Here is a 23735-nt window from a genome sequence, read left to right as displayed (position 1 = left end):
AGCAGGGATGCATCTGATAGTTGCAGGATGGTAGCTCTGGAGGACTGGACTTGAGCACCCCTGCTTTAAAGACTCTAAAAACAAAACATGACCAATTTAATTAATGCTAACAATCTTGTGTATTCAGATCTTATATATAAAAATTCCCTTCTCACCCACCGCGGGTGGTTCTTATCCTCTGAACTCGGGTCCTCTACCAGAGGCCTGGGAGTTTGAGGGTCCTGCAGTATCTTGGCTGTGCCAAGGACTGCACATTTCTGGACTGAGATGTCTGTTGTTGTTCCTGGGATCTGTTGTAGCCATTGATCCAGTTTGGGGGTTACTGCCCTGAGGGCCCCGATGACCACAGGCACCACTGTGGTCTTCACCTTCCAGGCCCTCTCCAGTTCTTCCCTGAGGCCCTGGTATTTCTCTAGTTTCTCGTGCTCCTTTTTCCTGATGTTGCAATCACTTGGTATTGCTACATCTACCACAACGTCTTTCCTCTGTTGTTTATCCACTACGACAATGTCTGGTTGGTTCGCCATTACCATTGTGTCTGTCTGGATCTGGAAGTCCCACAGGATCTTAGCTTAGTTCTCCACCACCTTTGGGGGTGTTTCCCACTTTGATCTCGGGGTTTCCAGTCCATATTCTGCACAGATGTTTCTGTACACTATGCCTGCCACTTGGTTATGTTGTTCCATGTACGCTTTCCCTGCTAGTATCTCTATCTCTGGGCTAGACATATATACACATATACATATATACCTTCCAGGCCCTTTTTTTTTAAATTACACACACACACACACATATATATATATATATATATATATATATATATATAGTATATATATATATATATCCAATCATGTTGGATATATATATATATATATATATATATATATATATATATATATATATATATATATATATATATATATATATATATATATATATATATATATATATGTGTGTGTCTGCTGCACCACACCTGAATAGAACAATTAGGTCATTAGCAAGGCTCTGCAGAACTTGTCTACACATGGAAGACATAAATAAGCCATTTCATCCCAGTGTTTTGTACCTGTGGCAAATCTAAAAACTGCAGAACACCGGCCCTTGAGGACTGGAGTTTGACACCCCTGACCCAGACAGACAGACATATATCCTATTATCACTGATCCTAAAGTTTCTGAATTCTCCAGGATCCCTGTGCATTGCCCTGCTCTGTTGGAACTCCTTCAAGCATCAAAACACAAATCCCACAAAACCAATGTTTATTCCTTTTCCCCAATGGGTTCTATGAAAGAGCAGTTACAGAAATCATAAATTTGTGATTTTCTTTCAGAAATTTACTTACAACAAACAAGGCACAATATATTTCAAGTACTCAAAGTCTTACCACCATCCCAAAATAAATATGCATGTCGTTTTCTTTTAATGAAAATACAAATACATATATATATATATATATATATATATATATATATATATATATATATATATATATATCCAACATGATTGGATATATATATATACTATATATATATATATATATTCTAAGTAGTCAGATTAACATAACATAAATAATTAAATAAAACAGAAAAATAGCTAAGCATCTTGCAAGATTCACAATTTTTAATGAAAGGACTAATCACCTTAGCAAATGATAAATTAGAAGTAATTATTCAATGTTTCAACTTAACTCAAAATGAGCATGTTCGAAATAAAAACCTTGCAAACTGAATTTCAAAATAAACAATTTCAGCCTGAAAACCTTCTAATCACATAAGTGCATTGATAATTTATTAGACCCGTTCAACCCCAGGCCCCAAGTACAAACAGACCACATTCCTCTTAGCAGCTAAGAAAAATAAAACTTTGGTGCCCTATTACAAGACAAAGAATACAACATATTAATCAGAAATAAACATACAGATTAAAGTGTGTTCAATTCAACAAATAAAAGTGATTTCATAATCTCTTTGGTTCAGTAAGGCAATAGCAGCTTCATTTCAGTGGTCTACTGCTTAAAAACAATGCTTAATTTGGGACGGCACACAGACAGCAAACTGGTACAAACAACTAAAGCTCACCTCCATCCACCAGAAAGATGATTTCAGGACTTATATAGAGAGATGTTGTCTGTGCCATTCTGATCTATGACTGATAGATGAATCACATCAAATTAAAATGACACTGCAACAAGAATACAATCCAATAAATGAATGAAAAACCCACATGGCAGTGAGCGCTACAAAGCTGCATCTGGTGCTGCTGGCAGGATGTTGCTCTGAAAGCTAACGCTGGGATTTTCACTACAAATGTCAAGAGAATAAAAAACAAAGATAAAACCCTGTAATCTGAATTTTTGATTTGATGCCTGAGCTTTGTAAGACTTCATATAATTAATATGACGCTACAAACATAGACCATGAATACTAGTATTGATATCTGTAAACAGCATCTGTAGTATATGGTTCAAAATGAAGATAGGCTCCAAAGAAGAAGCCCTGTTTTTTAGACTCCTGCTAGAGTCTACTATTCTTCCCAAACTGGAGCAACAAAAACTACTATCCGAATGTAAACATGACAGCTAATTTAGAGTTGTAGATTTGATGATTGTTATAATTAGAAGGATTCTGTCCTTCCTTAAACAAGGATCTATTAAACTTATCTCAGTAAAACCAAATCAGATTTCTCTGTGGGCCACACTTGTTAAAAATAAAAAGATTGTTAAACAGGATTCAGTTGCGTTTTCAAGAGATATATGAGGAAAGACACAAATAAGATGAATGTACATGAAGCTTGAAGTATGCTGCTGTTTTGAGCTTGATTCATTTTCAGTTACCAGCTCTTCTCCAGAGTAAATTTTGTGCATTTGAGCCCGACATGTTTTCCAGGGATTGGCTGAGCTGTCCTCCTTTCCAGGCTGAGACGAGTGGTCAGTGTGTGGTAACAGTGCAATCATGGTGCTCAGTGTTCCTTCAACCTGTGAAGAAGAGAACATTATTTCGATGAAGAGAGTAGGTGAGGTTATGTTGTACAGTAACAAGCAGTAAGCTGAACTTTGTCTTTCCTGAGCGAGTCAGAGCTAAGGTCTGCTGCTTCCTGTACACACACTGCAGTGTGAGCCTGAAGACATGATTCAAAGTTTCCATCCACATCCATGTCTCTTATTATCACGGTGAATCCTGGGACCTTGTACTTAAATAAATGCCCAACATTACCAAAAGTATTTAGTTGTCTTTCTTCACACATATAGAGTGTCCAATATGTGTGTCCACCCGGTTTAGGAGCTGGAATTTTGTTTTGTTACTATTTTTCCAGAAGCACATTGATTGGGTCAGGCACTAAGATTGGATGACGAGGTCTGGCTCACAGTCTCTGGTACAATTAATCTGAAAAAGTGTTTTATCAGATTTAGGTCAGGCCTGTCAAATTCTTCCACACCAGGCTTGCTGACCCATGCCATGTCTTCATGGATCTTACTTTGTGCACTGGTCGGCAATCATGTTGGATAAAGAAAAGACCAACTCCAAACGTTTCCTACAAAGCTGAAAGCATTAAATCATCTATGATATTTTTTTCTTCCATAATTTAAGAGAACTTGAATAATGAACTTGAAATCCTACTATCAGTCTGAAAGTAGGATTTCATGTCTTTTGTTCTCAAAGCTTTTAATACTTCTGCTTACATTTTCATTTTTAAAGCAGGACTGCATGTCTTTCTTTTCAAAACTCAGGAATGGAAAGTTTGTGGAATGGAAAGGAACTGAGTGGACGCTTGTACCCACAACTTCTCTTTGCGCTCAGAACTTGTCTCTGCTCGGAGCAAATATTCTGCTCACTTTCTGCTTGCTTTTGGGACAAAAATACACCATCGCCTGGCAACCTCTCAGCCATTAGAATAAAAGTGTTGTACTGGGTGTGTTTATTTCTTTCTAGTGGGTGTGTCTGTGTGGGTACTATTGATTGTAGCAACACGCGCCACCTATGCTCTCAGCTTTATGCTCCATGTTACACTAAGCATCCACCAACAGTGTGCTCTGATTGCTAACAGCATGCTGATATTAGGCAGGAGTTTATTCATCCAACCAAAGAAAATGGATCCATAGATTCAACCGTGTTACAACATAGTCATGATATCATCTATATAGATCTATCTTTCAATATATAGACCCATCTACAGACAGACAGACAGACAGACAGTCAGTAAGATGAACATCTAATGTCATCAGTAAGAAATAGTTTGTGGAATGGAAAGGAACTGAGTGGATAAAGACTCACTCTATCGCAGAGACAGGGGGGGACTTGGATGAGCACAGCTCCTTGGTCACCAGCCGCAATAAAAGCTTCAACACAAACAATGAAAACATTTTATAAGCATACAAAATATTTGTGATGAATTAAGGCCTGCAGCTACGATTCACTTGGTAGCAGCAAAAAAATAAAATAAATTATAAACAATATCAAAATTTGACATGACAGAAATGTGGTTTTCCTTGCGCTTGTCTTCTGAGAAGCTGAAATAAATGTTTTTCTCATGTCTGTTTGATCTGTGTTGCTATGAAGTCTATTGAAGGTGGCTATTTGCCGTTTCTGTGATTGAGTGACATAGTTGTATTTTTCTTCACTTTATTATAAGCACTGTACACTGTCCAGAAAAAAAGCAGAACCTAGTTAATGAATAACTTTCACTTTAGCACTAAAGCTAAACATAAGTTTTTATTGCTGAGTAAAAGGGTGAGTTAAAAAAATGTCAAAAAAGATTGAAAAGCTGAAATTTTGAATAGGTCTTAACATTTCAGAGCTAATGTGTTACTATTTATACTAGCATTCTTTACTGTTATGATCAAGGTTTTCCTAACCTTCAACTAAAACATTTCACATGAGCAGTAAGAGAGGGCAGCTCCACCTCCATTTTCATGCTTAAAGGCCAAACACAACTAAAGTGAGTAAAATTTGTTCCAAAAAGCTTGAAACTACAGAGAGGAATCTTCTAACTTCTAGATTCTTGATGGAGCATTTCCACTCATTGAGAATTCTGACACATTCTAACCCTAAAGTATGTCATCAAACTGTTGAAATATCTCCAAACAGTCACTGCTCTGCACTCACCAGCAAAGCAAGGAAGTCAGCAGTCATTAGCATGTAGAAGACCTGGTTCCAGCCACCTGCAGACAACACACCTGCCAGCAGGGGGCCCAGAGCTGCACCTATCACCACAAACACAAATAGTTTTAGATTTGGACTGAAAATTGACTAAAACTTTACATTTCAAGATGTGAGCATATTTTGGGATTTGACTACTTCAAATATACAATGTTGTGCTGAATATTCACTGTTTGCATAGCAGCCAAGCAAAGCATGAGAAGCTGCACTTCCAGTAACGTAGTTGATGTTTACATCTATAATTCTGGTTCCTTTCTTCCTGAAGTCAACAAGCAGCACAGCATGCTGCTATTTGTACTCTGTACAGGTGGAGCTCTAACAGCATTAGTCTATCAGAGGGCCCCACAGGCTAATCACTTTTCTGCAGGTCTAAGGGAGGTAAACATTTCATCATAGACTTTATGACTGGCAAGGTTCCCGGTGAACACGTTGAGCTTAGTGGTTGCATGTAGAATAGAATAGATACTTTATACTCACTCACAAAAAGGAACATTTTGTGAGTGAGTGGCTACAACACAGGTCATTCAGTTGGACTTATAAACAAACAAGAATAAACATGGATAGCAACTTGCATATCAAAATGTTGGAAATATGTGCATTTCTTGTCCTTTTCTTTTCTTGGAACAAGCAGGTTCTGATTGGGATACATAATACGTCAAAAGTGTCACCATGGTCACCATGTGACCTGGTCCCAGGTCACTGAGGAACCTGTGGAGGTTCACAGGTTGTGAACTTAGCTTTTACTCGCTACTGAGAACAATCTGTGCCAGATTTCCTGTCTTCAGCAGAGGTTGCATTCTGGGAAATGGTGTTTAGGGTTAGGCTGAGGGTTACATCAAAGAAACCGTTAATCAAATAAAATAGATGGGAAGACTAATTTATCATTTCTGTTTTTGTCACTACGCTGACAGGAAATAATTTAGTCTGCTGCAAAAATTTGACTCCTGTTTTTATTAATGGTATGTGGTTAAACAGCAGCTTAACCACTATCTATCTATTGGCTATCTATTGGTAACTATCTATCTACAGTTACTAAACATTGATCAGGGGCTTCACGTTTAAAGCGGCGTACGCACAAAAAATGTGCGGTGCCATATTTTACGCATAAGTTGGCATGTATACTAATGAACATTGTGTCAAAGTTTGCATAAATATACCCACAGCTTTATTGTGTGCAGCAGCCACAAAAGAAACGCAAACTTTCCTGTGGACAATAACTACAAAGTGTCAAAACTCACCCAAATCCACCGAAATCTAACTACATTCAATGTTATTTAGACCTTTTTAATTACCGCGGACCGGTTGAAACTAGGCACTTTTTGCTGTACCCCGGGGTGGGTAAATTATTATTATTATTTTTTTTTTACCCAATTTTCCCTTTATGATAATCTTACAACGTCCTGCAGTGTGTGCTGCTGTGTTGAATATGCCCAATATAAAATCGGCATTTTCAACATTGACTTGTCCCGATTATCGCAGCCTGTGGGGGTTTCCTGCCTGGGAGCGAGAGGGCAGCCTGTTGAATGTGACAGGTAGCCAATCAGAAAATGCTGTGATGTAAGAACAGAGGGAATCCCAAACAGCTGACACGGCGCAACTGAGAGTCCGGTGGACATCGAAGGTGATATGTGGAAATGTTTATTACTACATGTACAATACATTTTTATATACGTTTATTATATGTGGTTATGCTTATTCAGTTAAAAATGTTAACTATGAAAAATCATAACTCGTCACCAAATCATAGTGCAGAAATAGAGCAGTTGCTCCCGCTTTGTTTTATCCAATGCCTTTTCTTTTTATAACGTCCACAAGCTATCTCTACTGCTTCTACATCGTCATCTGTGTTTGATTATTATAAATTCCTGTATGGTATGTTGGGAGTTTTACTGATATTTCTTCTGGAATCGGGATGTTTGTGACTGGAATCGGTTCTTGTGGTGTGTTGCTCCTGCCATGTGGCTGGACACATGAACTGACCGAACCTGTTGGACTTTTATTGGCTGACAATCCTTAAATCGTGCTGTGTGAACCAAACCTAAACTCAGAAGCTCTTTTCCTCTCATCTCAACCAGTGTCCTGATGCTCACTGACTCTGGTCGCTATGGTAACGTTTACACATCCCTTCAAAATAAGATACAGATGTGCAACAAAAGCAAACATTTTACTTTTGTGAAAATTTTAACTCACATTAACGACTAATGTCCGTGACTTCTGGGGCAAAACATAGATTTCTCCTCTCAGTGCCTCAGACAAATGATCTGCCAGTGCGGATGAAGGAATTTTTTTTTTCTTTTACGAAATATTTTAAAAGGGAGCCGTGAGCTTGTTTCTCCCATCTGGGAGTGATGAGAGACAATGACACCCGAAGTGCTGCCAATGCACACGGTCTCTACGTGGAGAAGCAGTTTGAAGCATCATTAACGAATCGGTCACCATATCATGCAGAGCGTCTTGGAATGTGGGAATCACCTACCAGGATAAATTCACTCTCCTGTCTCTTCTCTGGACCTTTTCCCCTCAGCAAAGAAACTTTACAAAGACATGTGATCTGTTTCTTACTCATTTTGCTGCTTGTGGTTTCAATGTTGGACCACTGATGTAGACCACGAAGCATCAAACCCTATGTTTTTTTATGATTTAAACATAAACATAAATATTGTTTATGTTTAAACAATATGTTATTGTTTAAACATAAACGATGAAACTGAACTGCCTTTATTCTCAGACAATGGATTTTTCTTTAAAATGTATAAATTTTATTTTTGTTAACTGAGCTTATGTTCCCTGAAAGCATATTTTAAATAAAATATATAATACTTTTTATTAAAGATTCTTATACTGCTACAAACAGGGATGTTGCCACGGTTATTGCTTCACATGGTGGAAGACTTCCGGGTATTTATACAAATTTACATAATGTATTTATGGGTGGCAACAGACGTACTAGCAGCTGTGCTTTATTTCCTGCAAATTGGGATGTATAAATGAAATGTACGCAGCCACATGCAGCTTTATACATTTTTTGTGCGCCGCACTTTTCTAAATTTGTCCGTACGCCAAGTTGTAGTGTAAAAACTGCACACTCTTTTATACATGAGGCCTGGTCTTTTTGTGCTTGACTGCTATGTTTCAGCTAGGAATAACAGGAGAACAGCTACATTCAACGTCTTGATTAGTGATGTATTGCTAACTTAAGGGAGAGAATAAATAATACTGACCTACAGATCCTGTTCCATCGATGATGGCTGTGACTGTGGACAAAGCCCTGGCATTGCCTTTCAGGCTTTTGTGTGTTCCCTGTTATCAAAAACACAAAAAGAGAGAATCAGAGAGGCTTACATGTGAGAGAAAAACTATTGAAACATAAAATAGTTATTAGTGTGAAATATCTACCAGATCTGCTGACACAGCAGTTGTTATGAGAGCATATGGTCCGTTCACCAGACCTCCACATACGAGCAGCATTCCTGGCAAACACCAAATCAATCAAACTTCTATTCCTAAAGACAGCCTCAATGTCCACAGGCAGCATTTCCCATGAAACCATTTGCACTGAATGCTGTCAATCAATCAATCAATCAATCAATCAATCAATCAATCAATCAATCAATCAATCAATCAATCAATCAATCAATCAATCAATCAATCAATCAATCAATTGTATTTATATAGCACATTTCAGCAACAAAGCATATCAAAGTGCTTTACATCATAAAAACACAAAAATACAAAGTCATAAAACACACAATCAACAAGTGAAACAAACACTAAGTGTCATCATTACACATCAGATATGCTGGTTAATGTTCCGGTGATTATGGTTCAAAAGCAACTCTAAACAGATAGGGTTTTTTTTTTTTTTTTACAGTTTTCTGAATATTTGTTCCAGATTTGTGGTCCATGTTTGGTTCTAGTTCTGGGAATGCAGAGCAGATCAGAACCAGGAAACCTGAGAGGTCTGGAAGGTTGATACCCCAACAGCAGGTTATTAATGTAATTAAGCATATATAAAGCTCAATTTCAAAAACTATGAGGATAATCGGTGACAAAAGTAAGCATAAGGAAACCAATGTGAAAGAATTAAAGTTTACATTCACAGCAACTAACCCAAATACTTCAGAACCAGGTTTATCATTTCATCTGGGAAACGAAGAAAGCAGACCAATTTATTTTACCCAAAGTAACTTGATTAGATTGGACTGGAAAGATGAGAAATTCCTTTTTGTGCACACTCTAGAAATATTTTATCAATTAAATCCAGTCCAGAAATGGGACTGGATAGGCATTTGACTGCTCCTCATGCTGTGTGATAATGTCGCCCTGACAAGAGGAACGACAGGTTGTTGTTAGGCAGCTATTTCTGATACAGTTTCTTTTTTCTTCACTTTTTCCACCCTGATAAAAGGGCTTTATTCTCCCTCAGTGTACTCTCTGTCTGAAGCACGTGCTCAGGCTCAGGGATCCTAAAATGCTGGACTTGACTGAATTGATATCAGTACAGGAGAAGGCAGTGCACTAAAGGTGACCCTAGCTCAGCTTTGTCTCAAAGATGGGGAGCTTTCTTCACCGTTTCTGTACATTCTACTCATTGACTGCATAACCCCTCAAGCATTTCTATTTACATAAGCACTCATACAATAAATACAACAAACATCTCTAAATGTTTTCCATCTGTTATTCCATCCATCTTGTAGACCTACTAGTCCTGTCCAGTCATCAATCTTCTCATCTATTCCAATGAGAACATTTAAGCGTGTCATTCAAGATCTATTTGGTCGTATTGGTGCAATAAGACTGTTGGAAAAGAACATCTGCAATTTTTCTCACATCCCCTTTCTTCTAAAGCTTTGCACATTGCTACATTTGCTGCAACCAAGACTTGATGCTTCTAAGATCAGTGACTTGCAGAGATCTAAACTTCTGCTTTCCAAGACATTTTCTATGCAACTGTGAACATAAAACAAAAGCTCTACACAAATATTTGCATCTAGTATGGCTTTAGAAATGTAAGAACGGAAATGTGTGGATGTGCCAAAACTTTCTCCAGCTGAACAGAAACAAAACTGAAGTCATTATTTTTGGACCTAAAGAGGAACGATCTAGAGCTATAGATCTAGAGTTATAGATCTAGATCTATAGATCTAGAGTCAATGCACAGCTTCAGTTATTACAACTAAAAACTAGAGATCAGGTCCGAAACCTGGGAGTAGTGATGGACTCACACCTGAACATTGCGAGCCACATAAAGACGATTACAAAGTCGGCCTTCTATCACCTGAAGAACATCTCCAGGATTAGAGGACTAATGTCTCAGCCAGATCTAGAGAAACTCATCCATGTGTTTATCTTTAGTCGCATTGATTATTGTAACAGCGTCTTCACAGGCCTGTCCAACAAATCAATCCTCCAGCTGCAGCTGATCCAGAAGCTGCTGCTCCTGTTCTCACTAAACCAGGAAGATAGAGACATAACAGCAGTTTTAAAGTCCCTCCACTGGCTCCCTCTAGCTCAAAGAATAGATTTTAAAATACTGTTGTTAGTTTATAAATCACTGAACGGTTTAGCACCACAATACATCAAAGATGTGCTGTTGTTGTATTAACCTTCCAGACTCTCAGGTTCTGGTTCTGGTTCTGCTCTGCATCCCCAGAACCAGAACCAAGAGAGGAGAAACAGCTTTCAGCATCTATGCACCAAAAATTTGGAACAAATTTCCAGAAAATTGTAAAACAGCAGAAACACTGACTTCCTTTAAATCTCAACTAAAACACACCTGTTTAGAGTTGTTTTTGAAATTTAATATGTAACAATGTATCGTTTATTCTATGATGCATGACTTTGTGTTTATGATGCAAAGCACTTTGAAATGCCTTGTTGCTGAAATGTGCTGTACAAATAAAATTTGATTTGATTTGAATACTTTTTATAGATTAGTTATTGCGAAAGGATTTTGACATCTCTTTGGGTCAAATTGACCTCCTCTCATTGCGTGCGAAGCACAAAGTTGGACCAAAATTTTACTTGAGAAGTATGTTGTTCAGACAGATAAGAACAACAATTTGTGATTAATTGGCTTATTCTGCAATTCTGAAAAGGAGCAGATGTTAGCATGTTCATTTATGTCAGATCAAGAGGTCAGATTATTTCTAAGAAAGTCCAACACACACTCAGTCAAGGGGCTGCCAGAATCCTGATGTAAATTAACAGCAATACGTGATTGGTCAAAACTTTCCAACACACATCAGTGAAGATGAGACTGTAAAAGAAGGTAGATCCTAATAATATTTTGAGATTTTTTGGGAAGATTTTGGGAACTTTGACTTTGTACTGATGAAGCTGTAAGACGAATCCATGGTAGAAGTGTTAATAAATCTCCCAAACCCGTTGTGGCTGGCAGTAAAGGACATGCCTCTGAGTATATATACCTATATATTGTTTACCTATATAACAATATATAGGTTTTGTTTACCTATATATTTAAGAGCACCTTTCCATTCCTTTTCAGAAATTCCTCCAGAAAAAAAACAATCCTGTTGAAAGAAGACAGGGAAAAGACAGCAGCTTCTCACCAACGGTTGGTCCCAATCCCAGCTGGCTGATCATCGAGAAGCCATAGAGCTGCAGAGCAAAAACAGAAGGATAATGTACATTTATGTAACATACATTACAGGGATTGGTTATCAACCCTGTTATGGAAAATTAAATACTGTGCTTAATTCCTAAGAACCAAAACATGGGGAAGCTTACTGTAGGAGCAGCTAGAAGTAGCATAACTGCACATGTGCTGGCTCTCTTCCCCAATTTATCAGAGATCACTCCTGCCAAGATCCCACCTGTATGGTCATGGACACATGGACACACACACATGTACGCACACACAAGCAGACACAGAGTTCATTTATGTCATTACATCAGGAAAACATTCATGCTAATTCCTGCAAAAATAAACTGAAGCTAATTTTCTATTTACACAAAAAAAGCAATGAAGAAAAAAGCCTCAGATTCCATTAGCAATTGAAAAACTAAAAACTAATCGTACTCAATGAAAAACATGAAACAAATGGTTGGAGAAAAAATGTTAAAAATAAAATAAAAAAACAAAAAATCACTGACCCACAATTCCTCCAACATCAAACAAGGTGGAGAGATCTCCAGCTTTCTTTGCATCCAAGTGAGCTGAATAAGAAACAAAAGCATCAGTTTTATCACATACCTCTCGCCAGAATAAAGGGATTTCAGCACAGTACAGTTAATTTAAAATGTGCAGATTCAAAACTAGATGTAAAGCATGTTATTCAAAAACAGACTCTTTTTTCACAGAGCATAGAACGCGCCTGAAGAGGAAACGATTCACTGAAATCTGTTTTCTGAAACTGTTTCCACAGATGTGGTCCTTCAAAGTCATTTTACACACATGGAACATCGTGTATGCTCCATGTGCATAAATTTGCTCATTTCAAGCAAAGTGAAATGAGGCAAAATTTTAAGGAGGAAATTGCTGAGCAAGGCTGTCAGGTTGTTTTCCCACCTGCTTTGGTGATGTAGAGGGGCAGCCAGAAAAGGAAGGTATAACTGACCAGCTTGGCAAAGAGCAGGCAGAGAGAAAACTCCACCACTCCCTGCAGAAACAAAGAGCATGTGACAACTGACTGATGTGACAGCAAACACAGCAGAGAAGCAGTGTCAGTAAACTGACAGGTATTCGCAGCGCTCCCATGAAGCTGATAGCAGAAGGCTCTGACTCGCTCTTCACCACCACGACCGGCTGGGCAGGGACACACACAGCGTCCCGGGGCAGCAGCAGCTCCGTGTCGTAGTTCTGCACCAGGATGGAAACGGGAACAGGAAGGCCACAGATCAGTTACAACCCAACAGAACCGGCTAACACCAACACCAGCTCAACAGCTAACCGCCTCAGAAAAAAGCTCAGTAGCTCAGATTCTCAAGAGGTAGAAAAATGAATTGATGATGCTTGAAAATGTATATTCTATATTTTTAAAGCAACCAAATTATTGTAAAATTATCTGTGATTAAATGCTATGAAAAAGATAATAAAAAAAAATTAACGGAGGAAAAAAAAAATCAAAAAGTTCCACACAGCTTATAATTTTCTGAATTTGGAGGAGGACATTCAATCAAAACTCAACTAATTTAACAAGCAGCAGCAGACAGTAAGACAGTGACAGTAAAGAGAAACTCCTCACCAGATTTAAGTTCAAGCTGGTTTGTCAGAATAAAGAAAAGTAAATCTTTTGGTCCTCATCAATAAAATTATCAGTATTTCTGGATATTATATCTATTTCACTACCTGAAAAATGACTAGATCCCATTTAACAGCTCCACATGGTTACACTTTATGTGAAGGGGTGTGCATAAGACTGACATGACATGAACACATATGGAGCGAAGGCCAGTGCACGGCAAGATGGGGTCCTCTGGACTTGATGAGACGCTATTCAAGGTCAAAGCCATTTCCCATAACACCTGTCATAAACATGAAGGAGTCTTCTTGAAAATGTGTGACTGTTGTAATGAAGGGTCAGTCGGTAAATAATGACACTTCAATACAAAGTTGCACTAAAAGTGTCAACTTAGCATTAATCTGCAAATATTTTAATGCATTAAAAGTCCATTAAATGTGTCAACTTTGCATTGAAAGTGCCATTATTTACCAAATGACCCTTTATGACAAAAGTCATAAACATTCAAGAAGACTCCTTCATGTTCATAACAGGTGTTATGTCACATTTATGACAGTGTTATCTTATGCATACCACTTCAAATAAAGTGTTATCTTAAACACTATAGCTACAGGCATACTAACTGTCAAAAGACTAAGAATCTATGACTTAGTTTAATAAACCGATTTAAAAGTATTATCTCTCAAAAGAAAATGGCAATAAGAGTTAGGGTTTTTTTTTAGGTCATAACAGACCAAAGACAAGTTATATTATACACATATTAAAAATGCATTACACCTTCTAATAGCTATGCAGAGGTACATGTGATAAAAACTGAAATTAAACCAAATAAAAGTAACAGGAAATGTGAATGGGTTCAATCCTGCCTAAGGGTTTCCAGACACCTCAGAGCTGAGTCTGAATGTTGATGCTCTTGAACATTTAGCAAAACTGTACACCCATATTATTCAAAGCCAAAATCCCAAATTTGTATCCAAATTTAATATGATTGAATATATTGTTGTTGTTGACAAAGACTTAAACATTTAGATCTAGCCTAAATGTTTAAGCGAAGCTGGAGATCACTGACAGAACTGACCTTCCTATTTTGAAGACATTCCTTAAAAAAGCTGTAGGCCTAAAACACAATATGAAGGAAACATTATGTTCAATTCAAAAATACTTTGATTAAAAAAAGAATAAATGTAACTCATACGAGTATCAAGTTTGTTCAAAGAGTAATAGTGATGTTGAAGGATTATGATTTAGTAGTTACTGAATTGGAGCTTCTTATTTTTGTCTAGTGTTAGAGAATCGGAAGGTGCAAAACTCTTGATTTTATAAGTAAACAAGTAATACTCAGAGATGAGTCCTTTACTGCCAGCCACAACAGGTCGGGAGATTTATTATCACTTCTACCACATTGTGGGACTAAGAGCCATTTTATCTTTTATTGTTTTGATTTCCACTTAGATATAGCAGCTCAATATTTATTTGTCATATTTCACTACATATGAAATATGACAAATTATAAAGTCCTGGAGTTTCGAGTGGGTGGTTAAAAACTGCCCAAAAAAAAAAAAAAAGGCTCTTGAGATAAAATAGCCTGACATATAATTGCAGCTGACCTCTCCATCCCTTCAGTTCTGTTACATCCTCTCTGCACGATAAGGCTAATGGACTTCTGTGTTTAAAAAATTTATATGGTCAAATATATAATTAGGTTCATGTCAGGAGTTCACAGAGCAACATTACAGCATCTTATGTAATGACGTATTCATCCAGAGAGATGCACACCTGCTTTTTGTTATCCTTGTATTGCAAATATACTTTTGGATGTCCATTTTCTCCATTCCAACTTTTGGCTGAAACCTAAATAAAGAAAGATTTACTACATGAAACAGGTAAACACACACGGGAAGGCTAAAACAAATATCCTTTACTCACTCTGTTGCCAGGAGACGGGTTCTGAGTGTATATGCCTTTCAAGTCATTCGGATCTGCGGAGGGGAAAACCGGTTAGTTGAATATGGCAAAAATGTGGAGTGAGAAAATCCATCAGCCTTATCCATGCTTTTATTTTGAAATGATTGCTCCCTCAGCAAGTCTGGAAGGTAAAGTGTCTGACACGAGCATATCAGGCTGGAGTCAAATAGTAAAATCTCTGACCAATGACTAACGTAACATTTAGAAGTTATTTTGTGAAAACAATGCATCTTTATTCCTCTACACTTATAATTTTAGAAATTATTATTTAGTATTATCACTATTATTGGTGTGAACATGTTCATTAAAAAAAAAACAACTAAGGTGGACATTTTGACGCTGTTAAAACTGATATGTTTTCACAGATCGGTGTTGCGCTCTTTACATAATTATGATTATTATTATTTTAATGACTTTTAGACTTACGTTCAATAAGGAAAAGGAAACAAATGACTCCCATGGCTGCAATGATGAGGCCAGGTACAATGAAGGAAAGGCCCCAGTTAGAGGAGACCCAGTACCCAGCAATCAGAGAACCCAGGATGTTCCCCACTGAGGTATGGGAGTTCCAAAGTCCCATGATGAGTCCACGCCTGCTAACACCACAAGGTTTCATCACTAAGCCCGTCATGCCTCAGCCTTTATAAGCTCCATTCATCTTGACATGAAAGCTGTGAACTTTTCTACCTTACCTTCCTTTTCCAAACCAGTTGCCAATGCAGGTCACGACACTGGGCCAACCAGTAGTTTGGACCAAACCATTGGCCACCTAGAAAAACAAAAAGAGAGCCACATCAACATCCTGTACACATATCAACTAAAGATACATAAGCAGAAGTAAATGCTCCAGCCCTCCAGACTGAAAAAAAAGAATGCAGCTCCAACTTTAAGAAACTGAGATAACTTGTTACATGTAATCAAATTACATTTGTCAGACTTAATTTTTGTACGTTTGTCTAACATTGTAAATTAGTAAACTACACATATTGGATAATTTTTATTTGATTACTTGTAATAAATTAGCTAAATGTTTTATAGTTGGATCACTGATTTTCTTTTTTCAGTACAGCTGTCCTGACTGAGAAGTTCCAACCAGCCTGGTTAAAACGGGTGTTGTGTGCATCTCACCTGAACAAATATATAGAAGCCGAGACTGTGAATGTTGTAAATGTAACCAAGTCCAAACAGGCAGGTGAAAAGCCCACTGCTCAGCATTCCCACTGTGAGATACAGCCGGATAGGTAAGCGCTCCCCAATGATGCCGCTGCACAGGGGGAACAGCAGCAATATGCTAACTCACATTCATTTATGATGTCAAATTTCTTTTGCTTACGTTAAAGTTTACTGAAGTAAAACAGAACAAACAGAACATGTTACATCCTTGTATCTGTTGATAATTTTGTGTTTTTGCACTAAAATAATTCTGAAACTGTGAAGAAGGGATCAAATACTTGATTCCCTCATTGTAACATCAGATAATTACTTCAGTAGAACTCTAGTACTAAATGATCTAGTATCTAGTAAACTCCAAACTAGTATTAATAGTTTGTGCTAGTTTTATTCTACAATTGTGCTAGTTTTATGCTAGCTTGATTATATTAATGTCTCACCTGAGGTACATCCCAATGGCATAGGCACAGAGAAATGAGTAGTCCATGGCTCCTAGCAGCTGCTTGTAGTTGCTTTTATCTAAAATTAAAATATTAATTACTAAACAAAGATTATGCAGCTAGCAGTTTATTACTGTTTAACTGATCAGGGTTCTTTCCAACTTGATTGCCCTGCTTATGCTTTTCTCTTTAGTTTGAGGCAACAACATTCAGAAATAAAGCAAAAAGCAGTAAATCCACTAAAGCTCAAGTACTATATACAATTCTTTATTTATACTGGAAAAATCTTGAGTCTTATTGTCTCATTTACAAGAGAGACCTGTTTCATACATCACAAAAAATATACTGACAGCTCATTGTTACTGTGGAAAAAGGTTGTATGGATTGTTTGAGTTCAACTTCACAGTAATTGACCTTTTTACAGTGTGCTTTCAGTACGATACCCTGCATTTCAAAGAGCAGTGTGATCCATCAAAAGCATAACTTGGATTTCTTTCAGTTAAATAAATTCCCAAATGGGTTTATTGGACAGCGAAAGAATGACCGACATACTGTACAAGTTGATTAAGCGAACATCTCCCTCTCCAGACAAACCTTCTGGATATCTCAGCAGTCTTTTCAGACAGTCTAACTGTAGGTTACAACTGTGAGTATTCCTGATTACATCAGACCAACTAAAACAGAATATGTCCATGAATCTTTGAACAAATAAATTATTTTGCAAAAAAGGACAATAAAAATCAGTTTTTCTCCAATGAACTATTTCAGTCACATTGCCTCTGTGAAAAGGACTTTATTCTGACTAGCCTCGCTATTTAAATAGAGGTGGAAGAATGTCCAACATATAAAATATAAAAAATAATCTAGCATGCACCAATTGCAGTTTTCTGATCAATCACTGATCACCTATCTTCAAACAGCTCATGGGGCCTCATGTATAAAAGAGTGTGCAGTTTCCAAACTAAAACTTGGCATATGGACAAATTTAGAAAAGGTCGCGCACAAAATTTGTTTAGAAGTATAAAGCTGTACATACTTACATGCCTGCGCACCTTTCCTTTATTAATCCTAATTTGTGGGAAATAGAGCACAGCTGCTGATCTGCCTGGTTGTCACCCATAAATACATTACATAAATTATGTAAATACCCAAATCTGCCACAAGGTCAAGCAATAACCATGGCAACATCCTTGTTTGTAGCAGTATAAGTACTTATAATAGCAATAATTATTATTACTATTATTATTATATATTTTATTCAAAAGTGCTTTCAAGGCACATCAGGTCACCTAACAAAAATAAAGAAAACACATTTTAAAGATAGAAAAATCCAATTCTTCCATTGGCGATGTTCTATATCATAGCCAAAGCACTCCTCAGTTAGTGGCTCACCAACTTAGATACATGTGATTGCATACACACCTTAAAAATAATCAATCAATAAACAATATTCTGATTTAACCCTGTTTTCTTTTGTAATGAGAATGAAATGATGCATTTCATGAGTATCGGCACAGAGACCAATGCGCTACATCTTTGTGCGACAAAAACTGAGGAAAAGTACTATTTACATTTGAGTGAGGTTTTCACATGCTTTCTTTTTTTATTTTTTTATTTTGTGTTTGTGTTAGCTTATTGCCGGAGGATAAATGTGGTTCAGTTTCATTATTTACATATAAACATTAAAATATTAAAATCATGAAAAAACATCTGGTTTGATGCTTGCTGTTCTAAATAACACTTGATGTCATCAGATTTCAGTGTATTTAGGTGAGTTTTGACGCTTTGTAGTTTGATATTGTCCACAGAAAAAGTTTGTGTGGCTCCCACACATTTTCACAAAAAGGTCAAAATTTGCGTATATCTATGCAAACTTTCCCACAACGTTCATTTTTATACATGCCAACTTGTGCATAAAATATGGCACCAAACATTTTTTGTGTGCATACTCACGCTTTGTTCATGAGGCCCCAGGTGTTTTGGCTGATATATTGTCTGAAATGATGCTAAATATAGCAAGAAATTTGCTGAGATCTCAATAGTCATGTTAACTGCCAGCATACAGATATGACCTGGTGAGTGAGGAGGGCATTTAAATTTAGATATTTGCTGTGGTAGCTCAGATCAGCTTCACATGTTAAGTATTGGTTGATCTCCCAAAATAAAGTAAATCTTGGCTATTTATCTATACACTCCTAAAATAATCACAATAGAGTAGATCAGATAAATACCAAATGGTTTCCAGCTGCACCCCATCTCAGTGTGGAGTGAAGGGAGAGAGGCTTCCTGGCTTCCTCCATTGCTGGCCACAGTGCCGGTGGCAGCAGCCAGCTCACTGGCTGCTGAACAGTTCTTATGAAGCTCACTCTGGCAAAAAATAAAGACAATTTATGTATTTGAGATTCAAGAACTGTTCAATCTCAAGCTCCATGTACACATGGCATTCATTTCCCCAAGGATGTTTTCTATGCCCAAAGAGCAACTTCAGATTTTGTTTCAGGTCCCTGAAGTTAGTCTTTTGCTGTAATCAGAAGAAAAAAAAATAAAATAAAACCTTTAAGCTGAAACAGGCTGTTCAAGACTATTCACATCAACAAGTCAAAAACCTGTACAGAAATCTGGTTTTCAGTCTGTTTTCAGATAAACATGAGACCCTAATGGCATCATCAAAATAGCTTCTATCATGGCAGGTTTGTTGAGCAGAACATGCCAGGCCTCTCAGAAGAAGCCATCGCTGACAGAAACCTAGACATGTTTCATGATGGGAAGGTTGTTCGAGATCACGGCATGATGTTCCCATCATGCTGTGAGCCCAGGTCCACAGGCTGGTCAATCAATCTTGATTGGAACCTATCAATCAAATGCTGGAATCTATCAATCTAAAAATGATTGATAGATTCCAGCATTATTGGATATAGCACTAAGTCTACTGGCAGGGTCTTCTGTTTGTCCCAATGGAGGAGGTATTGACCGGGTTCTTCAGCTGGACAGGCTGGAGTTCCCCTTAAATTTGTCTTCAAGGGGAACAATATCCCTGTTTTAGACTCTGAAGAGGAGAGGAGATGGATGGCGAAGGACGTTTTAAAAACAAATCATGCAGCAACGTTCCCGTCAACCTGCTGGAAAACTCACATCAAACATGTCTAAAAAAGATAACCAACAACCTGAGACAACACTGTGCTACTTTTCACACTTCTGGTTCTATTTTAGGTTTTGCTTGAGCCATGTTCTGTAACTCTAGACAGTGAGCAGCTTGTTTGAGTTTAGATGTCATTTTCAAATAAACTGCCTTCCCTATTTGTTTTATCTCTGTTTCTTTGTTTTGTATTAAAGCAAAAAACCTTCTTATAATCCAGCAGTGTGAAATGTTAATTTCTTCCTAGCCATCGGGTTTTGATGTGTAGATGACACACAGAGATGTTACCTTTACGATACTGATGGGTTTCCTGGAAAGGTGAAAGCTAGTATAGAGCAGGAAGGTCAGCATGAAGGTCAGAGCTCGGTACCTGCAGGAGAAACACAGCATCATATATCCGCAACATTTCCTCTCCTCCTCATGCTAGCAACAGGAAGAAAAGCCATATCCCAACATAGAAACCTGGACTGTGAGAATATGATCCGACTTTCCAGCATCTGTAACCGGTTGGTCGAATGCATGCAACTAAAGAGGTGAAGCTGAAAGCTTACTTTTCAACAATAATCTGCTAGGCTCACCCATCCAAATGATCAGAATCAAGTGTTTCGATCACTTCCATGGACACAAATGTATAATATGAAGAACCTGGGTAGGCAGACTGTTTTTCAAACATTTATGAAAGAATGGCCTGTTCTCAGTAGCTCAGTGAATTCCAGTGTGGAACTGTAATAGGATGCCACCTGTTCAACAAATCCAGTTGTAAAATTTCTTTCCCCTTCAATATTCCACATTCAACTGTATTATAAGAAAATGGAAGTATTTGGGAATGACAGCAACTCAGTCATAAAATAGGCCATGAACTGACGAAGTGGATCCAGAATAGCATAATGCAAAGGAATCGACAACTTTCTCTACAGACCTCCAAACTTCACGTGGCCTTTAGAGTAGCTCAAGAACAGAAAGCTTCATGGAATGGGTTTCCATGATGAAATAGCTGCATCCAAGCCGTACATCACCTAGTGCAATGCAAAGCCTTGGATGCAGTGGTGTAAAGCACACCACCACTGGACTGTAGAGCGGTGGACATGCGTCCTGTGGAGTGATGAATCGTTCTTCCCCATCTGGTAATCTGATGAATGAGTTTGGATTTGGTGGTTGCCAGGAGAACGGTACTTGTCTGACTGCATTGTGCCAAGTGTAAAGTTTGGTGGAGGGTTGTATCTCAGGAGATGGGCCTGGCCCCTTTGTGCCAATGAAAGGAACTCTGAATGCTCCCAACTTTGTGGGAACACTTTGAAGTGTATTTGGAGAATAAACATACTCTTAAAACTTGAAGACAGCCTTCGCAGAAGAGTTAAAGCTGTTCTAGCTGCAAAGGGTGGCCCAACGTCATTTTAGACCCTATGGATTAAGAATGGGATGTCACTTAAACTCATGTGTGAGTTAAGGGAGGTGAGCGAATACTTTTGTTAATTTAGTGAATATGTCAGTATACATTATTATTTTTTGGAACTATACTTTTAACAGAAATTCCCAAACTTGTTGCTTTTTATTCAACACCTGGAGAATAAAAGCAACAGCTCGGTTGTAGCATTAATTTCTGGCACACATTTCTTTGGACTTTTTGTCCTCAGTCAGAAGAGGAAGCAGCTGCCTCCATGTCTCTCATCTATAAAAAGTTCTTCATGAGTCTGCTTGTTCATCCTGTGCCTGTGTGGGTTCTTCCCAGGTTCTTCCTCCCACAGTCCAGAAACATGATGTCAGGTGACTGAATGCACTGATTTGCCAATAGGCATGGGTGTGTGTGTATGCGTGTGTGTGAATGTGCGTGTGTAGCCCTGTGATGGACGAGCGACCAGTACAGGGTGAACCCTACCTCTGGTCAATAACTGCTGGTCAAACCACCTGCAAAAAAAGCCAATTGCAGGGATGCAGGGACAAAGGAGTGGATAAACAAATAGAGGGACAGATGGAGACCTACCACTGTTCCCTGTTGAAGGACACCAGCAGACGGATCCCTGGAGGAACAGGAGCCATGATGTGGAAAAAAAAAAGTGAGTTTCAGGTTAGAATTTGGTGAAATAAGTTCAGCATTCCAAGCGGCCTCAAACTCATCAAGATGAAGTTAGTCATCTTCCTCGTCACAGTAGACAGGCAGGGACAAGGACGCCTGGAGGACACATGGCTGACACCTGCAAGTGGAGGAGACAGAAGAGTGAATAGGTGGAAAAAATTAAAGAATCATGGAAATGAAATAAAGAAAGGAAAGATCTTAAACAAGAAAAAAGGTCTACAAAGGTGTCCATGCTGGGCGAGGGTAAAAATACTTTATATAAAATATACTGTAAAATGAAATGTAGATGACTGTATGCCACAAATCAAGTTTCATTGCTCTGATACAGGCTTACTCTTACTAATCAGCCTCTTAAAAAGTTGACTAACTTTTAGTTTATTATTGCTGAATTTGAAACGACAGTTGTCTTAAATCTTCTTTTTTATCTGTTAGAGATGTTTGCATTATTCTGTGGAATGCTGCATTTTGAACTGAGCAAAATGAACTCCCCAGTCCTTTCTTATATTCGCCTGAGGAAACTCATTCAGAGTGCAAATCAGATAAATGTTATTTTTTTTATTCTTGTCTTTATGCTTCTTTTTTTCTATTGCTGTCCTGGGAAACTGTCCAGTTAATCTCCAGTGTTCATCAAGTTTTCTGTTACTTTACCGCTGATATTCAGAAAATGACGGAAAGTCAATTCTCAGGAGTAATGAGTCATGGCTTCACTCTTGAAGTTCCGTGGTTACAGGCGCAAAAACAACCTGCAGGTGTTGCTGAGGTTTGAGTCAAAAAGCTTGAAGCCTTCATCGAAAAATTCAATCTTCAAATGAACCGTGTTGCTCTTCAGCTGCTTCTCTGGTCAAGCATCATGTTCGCTGCTCAAGGCTGCTGTGTGTTGAGCAGAAAGCCAAACATCCCTGCATAACCATCTTTAAAAATGACCGGATCTGTCATTAAATACAAATAGAGCTAGAGAGAGATATAGATTCAGGAAGAACATCTCTGCGTTATGGTTCAATCGATACTCAGGACAATGTTGTCTACCGTCGAGCTCTAGGTTCAAACAGCAGCTAGCTAAACCACATTAAAGCAGGACTAACTCCATCAGGACTCAGTATTCTTCCCAGGACAACTTTCAGCCCCAAACCACGTTTATTCTGCTCACCTTACCGTGTTCACCGCAGTCCCGGACTTTATCTGTACGAAACACAAGAGCCGCCAAGAGCCGCCACTTCCTAGAGCCGCCACTTCCTAGTTTGCTGAAAGCTGGCAACTGTCAACAGCCAGCCTTTTTTTCCCAAACTTTATTTACAAATGAAGAGTATACAATTACAATTAGTGCTGAGCTAACAAATCCACAGGACTCCACGAGAAATGAATAAATAAATGAATTACAGTTTATAACAGGTTATGAGTTGGTGCACTTTTTGAAAGAGTCCAAATCATATCTTACATAAGCTCCAAAAACAGTGAGGTTGGGTTTGTTTTTAGCTCATTTACAGGCATGTATGTGAAACTTGGCTAACAGAATAAAAAAGTGTATAATATATTCTTTCCCAGGCATACTATTATTGGAAATACCAAAGAAAACATGTTTAACATTCAAAG

The 23735-nt window shown here is 38.0% G+C and overlaps 1 protein-coding gene across 5 annotated transcripts; it reads right to left on the bottom strand.

Moving 5' to 3' along the window:
* Nucleotides 1-1527: 1527 nt before the first annotated feature.
* Nucleotides 1528-23392, bottom strand: slc37a1 (solute carrier family 37 member 1). 5 transcript variants are annotated; one of them, XM_055022375.1, is made up of 21 exons: nucleotides 23293-23392; nucleotides 22053-22263; nucleotides 20360-20441; nucleotides 19167-19302; nucleotides 16936-17014; nucleotides 16454-16589; nucleotides 16018-16094; nucleotides 15752-15921; nucleotides 15287-15339; nucleotides 15137-15211; nucleotides 14439-14477; nucleotides 12856-12978; nucleotides 12688-12778; nucleotides 12273-12335; nucleotides 11907-11992; nucleotides 11729-11777; nucleotides 8553-8626; nucleotides 8378-8456; nucleotides 5103-5200; nucleotides 4272-4336; nucleotides 1528-2974 (listed from the first exon to the last, which is right to left on the bottom strand). In XM_055022375.1, the coding sequence occupies exons 2-21, from the start codon at nucleotides 22106-22108 to the stop codon at nucleotides 2959-2961; spliced, it is 1647 nt and encodes a 548-aa protein (XP_054878350.1). In that variant the 5' UTR covers nucleotides 22109-22263; nucleotides 23293-23392; the 3' UTR covers nucleotides 1528-2958. The 5 variants fall into 5 exon arrangements, with proteins under 5 accessions (XP_054878350.1, XP_054878349.1, XP_054878351.1 ...); XM_055022374.1 differs by having other exon boundaries at nucleotides 23298-23382; XM_055022376.1 differs by having other exon boundaries at nucleotides 15752-15918; nucleotides 23298-23382.
* Nucleotides 23393-23735: the final 343 nt, after the last annotated feature.

The sequence above is a fragment of the Poeciliopsis prolifica genome, unplaced genomic scaffold, assembly GCF_027474105.1.
Source record: "Poeciliopsis prolifica strain line A6 unplaced genomic scaffold, Auburn_PproV2 SCAFFOLD085, whole genome shotgun sequence".
Classification (NCBI taxonomy): domain Eukaryota; kingdom Metazoa; phylum Chordata; class Actinopteri; order Cyprinodontiformes; family Poeciliidae; genus Poeciliopsis; species Poeciliopsis prolifica.
The sequence above is the reverse complement of the archived record's forward strand: the minus strand, read 5'-3'. Positions and strand labels throughout refer to the sequence as shown.